We start from the raw sequence: 15,281 nt of genomic DNA, 5'->3' as shown, positions 1-15,281 counted from the left end.
GCCAAGGCCCTGTAAGTTAAATGGCACAGACGGATAATCTCCATAAGATCGTCGGATGAGCTTCATCTGTTATGGAATGGTAGACTTAATCCCGTCAATCGGTCCTTCGCCACTACATGGTCCTTGATTGCTTTTAGCGAGGGATACTCTTTTGCAAAACATTGGTATGAGGTTTCTGTTTTCTTCCTCGCTAATTTCGGAAGCCCTTCATAATGTCATGGGCACTGCTCTTTCTCCTCTGACTGAACCATAAAAACTACTTTTCCTTTAAATTCTAGCAATCGAAACGTTTAAGCGGTAATGAGGAAGGAAACGCTATTAGGCCCTCAGAATGACTGCTAACTATAAAGAACAGAACCGTATTTTTACATTTGCGTATTTTACTATATGTATCACATCCATAGATTAACAGACGCAGGAGTGGCTGTGTGGTAAGTAGCTTGCTTACCAACCACATGGTTCTGGGTTCAGTCCCACTGCGTGGCACCTTGGGTAAGTGTCTTCTACTATAGCCTCGGGCCGACCAAAACATTGAGTGGATTTGGTAGACGGAAACTGAAAGAAGCCAGTCATATATATGTGTATATATATATATATATATATATATATATATATATATATGTGTGTGTGTGTGTGTGTGTGTGTGTGTGTGTATGTGTGTGAGTGTATATATTTGTGTGTCTGTGTTTGTCCCCCCAACATCGCTTGACAACCGATGTTGATGTGTTTATGTCCCCGTAACTTAGCGGTTCGACAAAAGAGACCGATGGAATAAGTACTAGGCTTCCAAAGAATAAGTCCTGGAGTCGATTTGCTCGACTAAAGGTGGTGCTCCAGCATGGCCGCAGTCAAATGACTGAAACAAGTAAAAGAGTAAAAGAGAGAGAGAGAGTAAAAGATATGTTACAGAAACATCAGAATTAAAGCCCCCTTCATCAACATGGAACTACCACCTTATATACGACATGACGGACTTCAGAAGACCGGTGAGATATATACATTACAATGTAATATGAAAGCGTAAACTTCATAACTCAAACTGATACATCCGACGTACAAGTACGACATTTTCTCCTCAGTTTGAGGAGCCGTCACAGTATATTACAATAAAGAGAATAATTCTAGATGGAAAAGCATCAGTCGGCTGCACAACCATTTCATATAGGACCTCCACAATGATAGTTTTAAAAACAAGAAATTAGAACATTAACAACGGAAATTTCATTAATAGCAAAATTAGTGCAGACATATTTGTGTAATTAAAAATTTTGCATCACAAGTATTTGGTTTCGGAATTCAGTCTCATTGCGTAGCATCTAGATGAGGCATCTTCTACTAGAACCTACGACTATAGCTTTGTCAATGACATTTCATAGATGGAAACTGTGTAGAGACAATTCTGGGTGCCCGTTGCTGTTTTGAATAGTAGATTTATACCGTGGTCCGGTTTAACACCACAACTTTTTCGCTTTGGTGCCTTCAGCGGAGTTGACTCTAATTTCGAGCATTCGGGCAGGGGTTTTTCGTTCGAAATTACCTTCTTACTTCATCCTACTAGCCTGTCCATCCTCCTTCAAGTAAGTCATAAATAGTTTATGATTTAGACTCAAGGGCTGCAGTTTTCAGGAAAGAGGTTTGTCGATATTATCGACTCCAATACTTGACTGATGTTTTATTTCATCAACATTCCGAAAAAAAGGAAGGCAAAGTTTATTCTGGGAAGATCTAAACTCCAAACGCAAAGACATAGAGCAAATACTGCAAGGCATTTTTCCAACGCACTAGCAATTCCATCAATCCACCAAGCTGACTAAGTCATGAATAATAAAGTACTAATTGAATATTAGTACATTTATACAGTATACTAGTAGTAAACTAATGACAGTTAGTGACTAATGAAAGCAACTTTTATATCAGTAATTGTATTAACAATAACATCATTCCCATGCTTACATGTGACGATAGTAGAGTTGATCACTCCGTGCAACATAATGCTTAGAGAGCCCACGAAGCTTTGCTTTTCCGTTTTTGGACATATGATGTCCATATTTGTTGTTAACAAATGCTTCTTTCAAATTTCTTCAGTTTTAAGTAAACTAAGTGAAAACTCCAACCAAATGAAAGCTCTGACATTCTCTTTGATTTACATTACTTTCTCTTTCATTTACAAATGTACATGACGCATACGTTGTTGTTGTTGGCACTCCGTCGCTTACGACGTCGAGGGTCCCAGTTGATCCGATCAACGGAACAGCCTGCTCGTGAAATTAACGTGGAAGTGGCTGAGCACTCCACAGACACGTGTACCCTTAACGTAGTTCTCGGGGATATTCAGCGTGACACAGTGTGACAAGGCTGGCCCTTTGAAAATACAGGTACAGCAGAAACAGGAAGTAAGAGTAAATGAAAGTTGTGGTGAAAGAGTACAGCAGGGTTCACCACCATCCCCTGCCGGAGTCTCGTGGAGCTTTAGGTGTTTTCGCTCAATAAACACTCACAACGCCCAGTCTGGGAATCGAAACCGCGATCCTATGACCGCGAGTCCGCTGCCCTAACCACTGGGCCATTGCGCCTCCACGACATTACGCATACACACACACATAATAAACATCAACACAGGCATTTAATGAGTTCACCCATTATCTCCCTTGATATAAACTTGTATTATTAATTATACATTTTAGTAATTATATTTGTAAGTTAAGGAAGAAAAATTATAATGACGATGATAATAATAAACATAATAATAATAATTCTACTATTTGGTGTCACGTGACGAACATTTGCGGCAGGATTTTAGGTGGCCGGAGGGGTAATCTGAAATCGTAGGGAGTAACTTGAAATCGATTTCAAATTACCCCTGGGCGTAATCTGAAGGCGATTTCAATTACGGGGTGGGGTAATCGGAATGGAAAGCAATCTGAAAATCGCTATACCAGTAGAGGGTTCGGCTACAACTAAAAGCTGACACTACAAAACGTAGTCCCGCCCCAAATAGTCTTAAAAGAAATTAAGTTCAACTCTAAATTAATAATCTTGTCAATATTATTACAGTTTTTGTAGTCAAATTAAATTTAAAGACGAGCTGGCAGAATTGTTAGCACTCCGGGCAAAATGCTTAGCGACATTTCGTCCGTCTTTACGGTCTGAGTTTCAATTCTACCGAGGTCGACTTTGCCTTTTTTTTTTCGGGGTCGATAGAATAAGTACCAGATGGGCACTGAGGTCGCACTGTCTAAATACCAATCGTGAGGAATTAGGTTTCTCAAAACCAGAAAGGAAAAAGCTAATTCGAAGACTACAGATCCAATCCATCACGGGAACTGTAACATTCTGTAAAACTTTTCAGAAGTTTATTATTTAAATATATATGAGCATGTCTAGATATGCAACTATATACCTGAGAATACAAACATAAAGCATACAAATCTCCACATACATACATACATACATGCATGCATACATACATACATACATACATACATACATACTCTGTTGTTGATGTTGAAATTCCGATGAAGGAACCTTTGATCTAGGTTAGAAACCGGTTCTTTCTCTATTGGCAAGAAATCTTGAAATAAACTGAATAATGACATAAATACATAATATATTATACATATATTAATATGTATTATATTATATTATTATTATATTACCCACACACAAACAGCCGCATACGCACATAACATGGTTCCTCCCTACTGGTAAAAAATATTTTGAAATGTCAAGATCAACAATAAATTGCTTTGCCCATATTGCTATAACTATATTTCGTGTTGCTAAATTCATCATGTTACCTATAAAAGCATCTCAACAGAATTGTCTTGTACTTCATACAGCTCTCTACCGAGGTTAAAGTGTAACAAATAAATTTACAGATAACTAATTTAAATACACTTCAGTTTTGCGAAAGGTCTTTTTGTTGTAGCCTCCCTTTACCGAATAGCCTCCCCTTGGAAATATTACTTTGATGCATATTAGGTTGTTCAAAGTTATTTCCCATCTATAGGATTTATTTATCATTATCCTTTTAATCCAGATATTTATGTTCTTTTCACAGATCTGATACGTATTGATCTGTTCCATGACGTTTTTTTTTTTCTTTTTGTTAAATAAATTGAATAGGAATTATGAACTGTAACACATTGATTTCTAATATAGGCATACGGCTTAAGATTTGGGGGAACGGTATAGTCGATTATATCGATTTAGAACTGTATTTATTCTATTGACTTCTGAAAGATGAAGGGCAAAGCCGACTTCGAGGGTAGTACTTGAACTCAGAATGCGAATTTATACAACTAAATATAGCTATACCATCGATTCTACAATCATCTGTCCTTAATAATCTTTATAAATTATTTCAAAAACATGTAACATAAATGGGGGACGTGTGAAGACAGCACATTTTCCTTGAACAGAGAAACTGATCAGAATTCTTACAGCAAAATAAACTTCCTGACGGCACCTAAAAGCCGAAAAGTGGTGTTTATATTATTATTTGGATTCAAACCAATACTGATAAATTACATCTATGATGAACGATGTTCCAGTCTTAATTATTTTACCTTTTAATATAACCAGGGTTACATTTTCTAATCTTATGCCTGTAGGATGCAATCAAGGGGTGAAATTCGATTCTTTCTTCTAGCAGAACAACTTGTTCGGGCTACATCAGCACTACGAAGAAAAAAATATTGCAAACAGTTTCAAGCTGGCAAAACACACTTGAAAGCAAATTTATATTCAGCCAATAAGAACTGTAAAATAAAACCAGGAAATGAAAATTTCTTATTCTAAATATACTAGACAGAAAATCTGATGAAACTACAAAATGGTAACAAAATGCAGAGAAAAATATATTCGTGATACACAAGAATATTGAATTCTACCAAAGGCACATTGTCACTCATTTCAGAGATGGAAAGTGGATCGATTCCAGTTCTTGACTGATACTACTTATTTTATCTACCTCGGAGGAACGAAAAGCAAAGCTCACCTTTGCGAGATTTGAACCCAGAAAGAAAAGTAAATACCAGAAAGTGTTTTGTATGCCGCACTACAGATTCTACAATCAACCTAACTCATTAATATTTCATATAAATACTTCTAAAATAATAGATAAATGCATCTAAAGTAATTCTAATGATTGTATATATTGTATATTAAGTAGCTTTGCATATTAGCTGCATATATCCTTATACATACGACTATAATTATATACAATCCCATACGTGTGTGTGTATGTATATTCATGCATCCATACATCCATACAGACTCTCACATTTGTACGTAATAATAAGGACATGATAAGGAATCCATATACTAAATTCTTAAATCAACAAGTAACACTAAAGCTCACTATCTAGTTTAAGCAACGAAAAAATCTTTCTGTCTCTCTCTCTCTCTCTCTCTCTCTCTCTCTCTCTCTCTCTCTCTCTCTCTCTCTCTCTCTCTCTCTCCCCCCACTTTCTCTCTCCATCCTCATTTCTCATTTGAAAGCATGTGCAATCACAATATTAACTCTTCCTTTTATAAAAAGAGGTTGTAAAAATTAGTTTGTAGCATTAACTGGCACTCCCGAAATACTTAGAAATTGAAACTGTATTTACATTTTAAAATAAATCAATAACAAGAGGATGTTGTCTAAAATTAATGTTAATGATTGAGAGACACAATATTCTTTTATTAATCACGAGCTGACCACTCAAATATAATGGACTTAACACATGTTTAATTCATTAATTGTCAGTTGTTGTTAACAAGTTTTCTTGGACAAACAATATATAGGATGATGATTAATCCACTTCATGTTTAGAGTGTGCACGAAAAAGAACACTGGAGTCTGTTGAAATTTTGATAAACAACAATTTATTCTTTTCGTACACAATAAATGATCGTTGTTTTTACTACAAATGACAAAACGGTGAGTTCTTGTTCTCGGAGTAGTTGTACGTATCCAGAAGGTTCGCCACAAATATTTTTGCCGCAGGAAATTCGCATCAGGATTTTTGGTCGTTGAAACGTTCACCGCATAGGAAATTTTGCCGCAAGACAAAAGATGAGTTCCCCCCGCCGCCCCATGTTATATAATTATTTCAACCAATAAGAAGGAGTAAAATGATTTCTTAACTCATTGAAAATTTCTTTATTCATTCGACAATATTTTTTTGTGCAGCCAACCCATTACAATGATCTATCAAGTGGGAACTAGCAGAGGCGGTGTGAAATTAGTTGATGATGATCTTAACTTTGTTTATAGGATAGATAGAAAATTCAAAGAAAAATCAGATTGGAAATGTAAAAATAGAGAATGTAATTACATTTTGAGTTCAAATTCCACTTAGGCTAACTTTGCCTTTCATCCGTTGAGGGTTGATAAAATAAGCACCAGTTGAATGTGTAACCAGTTCAGTTGATCATACAACTAGAATGATCATCCAAAAAACAAAGATCCATTTCCTATAGTTTTTGTTTATCTATATACATCAGCAAATGAGTCAATGAGGTTAATCTGTGCGGTTGTTCAATTTGCTAGAAATAACAGCCAAATCTCCCTCACACTATGCTCTAACATTTTAAAAATGAAGCACACATTAAATTATATTGTTCTACATCTTCAATAAAAATACAGAATAGCTCATTCTGGCCTGACCCGGATTTGAACTGACAGGCATTCATTGTAACCATTGCGAGTCCCATGAAAAATATATGAAAAATATGTAAAACATTAAGACAATTGACGAAAAATATCTACAATAAAATTCTAATTGATAAATATAAATTACCAAAACAAAACATGCAGGTGAAAAGAATCTCGTGGTGTGAAGAATCAACACAACATGCAGGTGAAGTGAAACACAACACAAGGTGCGGTTGTCATGGTTACAAGCTGTTAATGCCTCGCTGTTTGTTGATTGGCTAAAATTACCCAAATTTTCCCAAATTTAAATACAAATGACATCAGATTCTTTAATTTACGATACACCAAAATTGAAAACAATCTGAGCAAAATTGAAGGGGGCTGATTTTGGGAATGAAATTAACTAGATCCAATTGCTTTACCTGTTCTTATTGGTTGAAACTATTATGGACCAAGAGGAGCAACTCATATTTTGTCATGGGGCAAAATTGTCTTGGGGCAAAATTTCCCATGCGGCAAACTTTGCTACAGCCAAAAATTCCTGAGGCGAATTTTCCTGCGGCAAAAAATGTTAACTGCGAACCTTCTTAGAACCGTAGTTGTAGTCCTCCGACTGTTCATTGCCTTTGCGCTATCAGTTACTGTCCGCCGTCTCTGTTGTTCAATTCCTACAGTGTCTGTCAATGATCTCTCTCTCTCTCTCTGTTGTATCCCAAAGCTCTCTGTCTTGTAGTCATGGTGTGCCGACCTTTATACTGGTCGATAATCTCAGGAGGAAGCACTCCAAAAGAAACGATCATCGTTGTTGGAGCCTATTCGATGCGAAGTCGGGATTTGTCAGTAGGGTTTGCTAGTGAACCCATAGCTGGGACCCTTACAAGTGCTACCACTCCGGGTCAGAGTAGACCTGGAAACAATAGTAGCTAAGAGGTTGTTCACACTCCTCAGACCCTGAAACCAGGACCCCAGGGTCCCACTACCGGACGTAGTTTATAGTCATACCCAGGACTAAAATTTCCTTAAAATTTGAATTAATCATCAGTAAACACGTATTGTGTGTTAATATTGTGTAATATACAGTATAATATTGTTAATACAGCAATATTGTGTGCTACTGGATAAGACAGTGTGTCGATGATATTCAGAAAGTTGATTATTTTTTAGGTTGGTCTATACTCTAATTGGTTTTATTCATATAAATTTACGATATCACTGATATAATTTGAGATGAAGCGTATTAAGGACAGCAGTGCAGCATTTCAAAAAGAAAAATTAGGGAAGAAAGGCGATATTGAAGGTGCCATAGTTAAATTTCTCATCAGACCCGATCGTCCAGACGAAATTGGTATTACTGTAGAAGGTCATGGAGATGATGTTATTAATTAAGTACAACTTGAAAAGAAGATAGAAGATGAAGTTGATGATGCTGATCCATCACAAACAACTGAAGAACAAAACTCTAATATTAATTTGAAAGACATTGGGATGTGGCCTGCTAAGTTTAATCACGGGGACGATATTCGGGAAATCCTAGTACAACAAGGATCAAAGGCTGTGCAAAAATATTGACTGTGAATTCAAAGAAGTTGTACTTCCAGGTCAAATAACAAAGCTAAAAGGGGAGACTAGAAAACTGTCAAGAAACTGTTTGTTTTTAACTTTACATAACGGGGGGAAAATCTCGAGAAATTGGATGATATACTCTCCATCGAAAGAAGCCATGTTTTGTTTTTGTTGTAAGCTATTTTCACGTGAAAACTCAAAGTTTTGCTCAGTTGATGGTTTCAAATCTTGGTGAAAGTTGAATCCTAAGCTACAAGAACATGAATCTAGCCCTGCGCATGAGAATGCGTTCATTCAGGGGAAAGAGCTAGAAATTCGCTTTTCCAAAGACAAGGTAATAGACAAAAGAGCAACAAACTCTTGTTTAAATGAAACTAAGACATGGAAGCAAACACTGACTAGATTCTTGGACATAATTATGTTTCTTGCTAAGCAAAACCTAGCTTTACGAGGCCATAGAGAAGACATTCGAGTTGAGAAAACAATAGAAGAGCTTGTACAACTGATTGGAAAATTCGACCCAGTGCTTTGTGAACATTTGGTTAAAGTAAAAATTGATAAGTTTACAACTTCCTATCTCTCACCAAAAATTCAGAATGAATTTGTGAACGTCTGAGGAGATCAAGTGAGAAAGGAAGTTATCGATGACGTGAAACAGAGTAAATACTATTGCATTATTTTTTATAGTACTCCAGACATTTTTTATATTGACCAAATTTCTCAGATGAAAAAGAAGTAAAATTAGAAAAATCCTTTCTTCGTTTTATTGAGATGAAAGGCAAAAATGCTGAGCAAATTACATCAATGCTTCTGAAACAATTAGAAATGGACGACATTAACATTCAAGACTGTCGTGGACAAGCATTTGATAACGTGGCAGTAATGGCAGGTCATCGATCCGGTGTTCAAGCGCGCATCACAGAAGTTAATCCAAAGATTGTATTTGTGCCATGCACCAATCATTCTCTGAATTTAGCAACTGTGCATGCAGCTTCAGTGGGTACAGATTCAGTTATATTTTTTGGCACATTGGACCGTCTATTTTCATTCTTCGCAGCCTTAACTCATCGATGGGATATTTTGATTGAGATAAGTGGTGCAACTATCAACCGGGTTGGGGAAACGAGATGGAGTAGTCAAGCAGATGCAGTGAAAGTTGTACATACAAAATTCACGGAAATCATCGATGCGCTAGAATGGTTGATGGAAGATGTGGAAAACGCAACTACGAGATCTGATGCAAGTTTAATTCTTCATGCGATGCTCTCATTTTCTTTCTTGCCATTTGTTGCTAGCTGCGAACGGTCCGTTTCTAAACTAAAACTCATCAAGAACCACCCTTAGGTCATCGATAAATCAAACAAGTTTGATTGATTTGGCACTACTATCCATACAGCGTGATTTTGCGCATAAAACTAATTATGATGAAGTCATTCAAGATTTCGGCAAGTGGAAGACACGTAAAATCAATTTGTACATCATTTATTTTTGTAATTCACTCATCTTCTGTGCTTTAACATATTTTTCCAATTATTATTATTTTTTTTTTTTGTATATAAACATAATAAAAGTAAATATGAAGGAAATAAATTGTTGCTACAGTTTGTCTTCTTATTTTGCATACATATATACCTGTATTATTCCGTTTTTGACGTTTTTAAATGTCATTAGAACTTTTAAGGAGCAGCCAAATAAACGTCCACCCCGGGCAGCACTTATGCTAAGTACGCCACTGCTCAGTGGGAGACATGAAGTTACTGAGCATTTAAAAGTAAATATATTTACTACAACATCTGATTGGCTCTCTCGTATTGCCTATTTCCTCTAGGATTGTGTAGATGGTATTACTTTGGATAATTCAAAGGTTTTTGAAAATCCTACCCTTCACAGACTGTGGATAGTATCTTTTTGAACTAGAGAAAATAGTTCTTTCAGATATTACATTACAGTAATTTTCAACATATATATATATAAGTTCAAAATCTCAAGGGAACTAACCATATCCATGAGGAAGCTGGCCTCTGAACTTGAAGTGGAGCCCCAAACCATCAGAACAGCTGTAAATGATGACTTCAGCCTCAAGTCCTAAACCAGGAAACCAAGGAATATGCTGAAAGAACCTACGAAGGCCAGGAAACTGGAGAGGTGCAAAAACGTTCTTCATGTCTCAAGAAGAACGATCTAATCGTGAAAATAGCTTCCATTTTTTAGAGCGATAAATGGCGAGAAATAATAATATATTTATTTCTTTATTGCCCACAGGGGGCTAAACATAGAGGGGACAACCAAGGTCAGACAAAAGGATTAAGTCGATTACATCGACCCCAATGCGTAACTGGTACTTATTTAATCGATCCCGGAAGGACGAAAGGCAAAGTCGACCTCGGCGGAAATTGAACTCAGAACGTAACGGCAGACGAAATACCGTTAAGCATTTTACCCGGCATCCTAACGATTCTATAAACACACCCGTTCTTTGGACGGTTTAAGTTGTTTTGGTGGTATTTTTTTCACCAAATAATTGAACTACCGAGAAGGTTTATGAGTAGCTCGGCAATCTATGTTTCTGATTAACCAAGGAACGGAAAATCAAATTGAAGGCTTGTTATTGTGGAGGCCGTTGCGCTTTGTGATCATAGAACATATAAGTTTGCAAGCGATGCAAAGTAGAGCTACCGGAGTATTTTGGGAGTAGACTACGGATAATGACTACAAAATATAGTTGTTTTATATGAAAGCGAAATTTCTTGTCAAAAATTACACATAAATGGGATAATGAAATTGAAGGACGACGTTCAAACTTCCCCTCTGCGAGTTTATTTTCTTCAACAGCAAAGGGAGCCATTTTTTCGGATAGATAAGCGGTGGAGGTTAAGAATACGCACACCACCCGTTTTCGGCGTAACCCTAATCCTAAAAATAACCCTACACCTTACCCTAACCCTAATCCTAAGCCCTAACGCTAATCCTAAACCCTAACCCTAATCCTAAACCCTAACCCTAACCCCAAACACTGGGTGTGCGCATTTTTTACCTTCGCCGAGATAAGCTAACAACAGCCCCTTTATTCTGTCCCCCCACATAGCCTGCGCATAAAGTAACAGTGAATGCTGCATAAAGTAAAATTGGTATGGAGCTTCCGGAAAGATACGTATAGCTTTCGATAGTGGAAGCTAAACTCTTATTTAAAGGTTGACGTTTTGGGACGAATCAAATGTGTTTGATTTTAAAAGGCTGGAACGACAATGTTAAAACGTATTTGAAACAATGGACAACAATCGAAATATCATAATGGATGGGTAAATAAGCATCCTTAAGGTGAAACAACGCATTGATAGGTAAACAAAGATATAAACAAATAAAAGAGAGGTAAGTAACTCAGAGTAGGTAAAAGTAAGCTTGCCAAAGTTTAATGCAGTTTAAATATGGAGATTAAGATTGTTTGGTATTGGATATTTATTGCGTACAGTGTTCCTAGTCAATTTAATCACCGTGGCAGCTGGAAAGTCGAAATAAATAAAATGACAAAATATTTTCACTTCTATAAAAAAATATTAAAAAGGTATGGAAGACATTGCATACAAAAAAAGCTATGGCCATTTACGTCCATTTACGCGGGAGCTTTGGTCAAAATGTTTAGTGCATGACCATCCATGGGACATAAGTAATGTGTGTGCAAAGTTTGGTGAAAATCGGTTGAGAATTGTGGAAATGTATTCGTTCAGTGTTCCTAATCAATTTAATCACCGTCGCTGGTGGACAGTGGAAATAAATAGACAAAATCCTTTCAATTTTATAAAATGATTTAAAAACTATGGAAGACTCTACATACAAAAAACTATGTCCATTTATGTGCATTTACGCGGGAGCTCTGGGCAAAATGTTATAGTGCAGGCATCCTTGGGATATAAGTAATCTGTGTATGTAAAGTTTAGTGAACTGCGGAAATGTATGCGTTAATCATTATACACACATACTGTTTGTTGTGGATTATGGAAGAAGAATTGCGTAATGGTGGTCTGTGACGATTTGTGACATTTAATTTTGTTATTGCATATTAAATGCATGTTTGTGTAAGACTACATAAGCGCATTTTATCAACAGCACTCTCTGGATGTTAAGTGAGTGATTGTTTATCATCTGGTTCCGTATATAGTCATTTGCTCATTTCCTATGAACTGTAAATAGAGGGGAATGTCAGGAAGAAAAACAAGGAAACTCGTGAGAAAATGATCAGAAGGGAGTGGGTAGCAAGAAAAACAAGAGAGAGGGGGAGAGCGAGACAGATAGATAGAGAGAAACAGCAAGAGAGAGAGAGAGAGAGAGAGAGAGAGAGAGAGAGAGAGAGAGAGAGAGAGTATCTGGTGCGAAATTTTGTTGTATTACGATTTCTCTCCTTAATTATTTCTCTCCTCATTGTTTAGTTTATTTCTATTTGCGGAGGTTGCTCAACCACAAAAGAGGCTTATAACACTTACATTTAATATCTTTCCTAACTTTTCATTTTATCTCTATTTTCTCTCGTTCAACCAAACAACAACCATCAAGTTGAAACTATTTCTTAATTTGCTTTTTTCTTTCTACTTATTGAACTGAAAATGGGAAAAGGTAAGTATAATTTTCCGTTTTATTTTACGGCTTTTTTCCTGTTTGATTCCGTAAAATTTCTGATCGATCTTTAATTCGTTAACATTGTCAAGCACTTTCCCATCCCATTCTTCCCTTTAAAGAGTCTTTGTTGTTGTTGTTGTTGTTGTTGTTCTTCTTCTTCTTCTTCTTCTTCTTCTTCTTCTTCTTCTTCTTCTTCTTCTTCTTCTTCTTCTTCTTCTTTTTCTTCTTCTTCTTCTTCTTCTTCTTCTTCTTCTTCTTCTTCTTCTTCTTCTTCTTCTTCTTCTTCTTCTTCTGCTGCTGCTGCTGCTGCTGCTACTACTGCTGCTGCGGTTGCTGCGGTTGCTGCGGTTGCTGTTGCTGTTGTTGTTGATGTTGTTGTTGACGTTGATGAAGATAAAGATGTTTCTGTTCTTACATCAACGCTCTGATTGACCAAAGGTGCTCCGACCAAAGGTGCTCCGACCAAAGGTGCTCCGACCAAAGGTGCTCCGACCAAAGGTGCTCCAGCATTTGTTTTTGTCTTGACAATGTTACTCGGTCACTAATGTCATGGTGGTTGCCTGTTCGTGTGTGTTGTATTGTTGAAGATCATCGTCGTGTGCTCTAGTTGGCTGCGTGTAATGTAAATGAAGTAATTCACGAACGTTTAATATATTTATTGAGGGACATGATTTAATTTGTGGCTTTCTATAACAAAAGAAAGTTACAGAGGCAATGATCGCTGGCTGGGAGGAGAGATCTGCACTGTGTCTTGGTGAAGGCTCAGTGTTGTACATCGTATATGTCTGAAGTCATCACTTGCTCCTGGTGGTCCTAAGCAGTCTGCTTTCTATGAATGTCCAAGATGGTCTGCCTGAGTTAAGCACCAAACAGTTTTTATAGAGTAGCAAGAGGGCGAATTCTAGCTCTTCCGAGAAGCCATATCACACCACAGCTCCACTCCGACAGATCGATTTATAGATCAATCACGGGAAACTGGTGGCTTACTCGTGATCTCTAACTGAATATTTTTCTGTTCGAATCTCTGCATGTCTATCAGATATTTCATTGTCGAATGTATCTTAAATGGATGGCTGGGTATAAATGATGAAGAACATTTTGCTGCTATATCAAACAGTTTAAAAAGCTCAAAAGCAGAGTTAATGAGATTTCTATAACAAATCTGACTCCCATGAACACAGTTGAGCACTGACTTTTAAAACAGAGCCTTTCTTCGTTGTACCTTGATGTGATATAATTTCTGAGATTTATCTAAAACTGCACCTCACCCACCATATGAATAATGAAAGCTTATCGATGTCTCAATTGTACCACTTCTGTACCCCTTTAAGGTGAACACTTTTGTTACTGTATTTCTGTTGAGATGCCCTGTGCTTCTTTCAATTTATTTTAAATATAACAAAGAATTTAGTAAAATAACTGAGCTATCATTAATCAACAGTTTGAAACATAAATCGTGACTAAAGTTTGGTGGAAGATTTTAACTCAACTTTTGAAAGCAAAACATTTGTACTACAGAGCCAGAAGCGGTATCAGCTGGGTTGGTATCAAAAGTGTTGCTGAACTGTTTTTGGTTTCTTAAAAACTTTTTGGCAGGTATGAGAGTTCATGAAAGTTATTGAATACACATATGAACGAAATTCTGCCGTCGCGAACGAACACTGGTTCTTTTGGATTCTAGTTGCGATTTTCCCTTTTGACAGGCGCGGGCATGGCTGTGTGGTGAAGAAGCTCGCTTTGCAGCCACGTGGTTCCGAGGTTCAGACCCATGGCATGGTGTCTTGGGCAAGTATCTTCTATTGTAGCTCCTACTGATCACTGCCTTGTGGGCGAATTTAATTGATGGAAACTGGATGGAAGCCTGTCGTGTGTATGTCTTTGTGTTCGTCGCTCATCACCTCTTGATAACCTGCGTCTGTTGATTTACATCTCAATAACTTAGCGATTCGACAGTAGTAATGAAATAAGAGTACCGGGGTTACTTTGTTCGACTAAAACTTTTGAAGGTAGTGCTCCAGCATGACCGCAGTCCAGTGACTGAAACAAGTAAAAGTAAAGTAAAAGTATCATTCTTGCATGAAAATCTAAATGGTTTTCAGTAATACTAAATCGGAGATGAATCTCGCTACTGGAAAACTAAGTATTCAGGCTCTCAACTATTTCACCATTCAAAGTGTACACAACATTTTAGATGCTGGAAACTCTATTTCTAAAACTTTTTTTAAAGAAATACAGTCTTCTCTTCTTATTATAACTCCATTCACACTTATGATGCATTATAAGAACTTGCATTGAATACCATAGTCATCTTTCGACTGGAGCCTCCTTTGATTATTTCAACTTGCTTGATCGAATTAGGAAACGAGTCAGGTCATTTTTCTATTAGACTGGAGTCTTGCTTATCGTCAAAATATATTTTCGTTGTGACTCTATGAGTATTTCAAGGGTCATTGCTCTGATGAAA

The 15,281-nt window shown here is 36.9% G+C and overlaps 1 protein-coding gene across 4 annotated transcripts in view; it reads left to right on the top strand.

Moving 5' to 3' along the window:
* The window catches only part of LOC106874494 (uncharacterized), a 48,225-nt gene that overhangs the window by 13,188 nt on the left and 19,756 nt on the right, over positions 1-15,281 (top strand). For 2 of the 4 annotated variants that reach the window (XM_089352992.1, XM_089352991.1), the window contains exon 3: positions 12,755-12,814. In XM_089352992.1, coding sequence (XP_089209118.1) covers positions 12,805-12,814 — 10 coding nt within the window. In that variant the 5' untranslated portion in view covers positions 12,755-12,804. Of the gene's footprint in view, positions 1-12,443; positions 12,815-15,281 lie in introns of those variants that run through there. The other 2 variants (XM_089352993.1, XM_089352990.1) reach the window with 2 other exon arrangements.

Source organism: Octopus bimaculoides, chromosome 5, assembly GCF_046866305.1.
Source record: "Octopus bimaculoides isolate indiv1 chromosome 5, ASM4686630v1, whole genome shotgun sequence".
Lineage (NCBI taxonomy): Eukaryota > Metazoa > Mollusca > Cephalopoda > Octopoda > Octopodidae > Octopus > Octopus bimaculoides.
The sequence above is the reverse complement of the archived record's forward strand: the minus strand, read 5'-3'. Positions and strand labels throughout refer to the sequence as shown.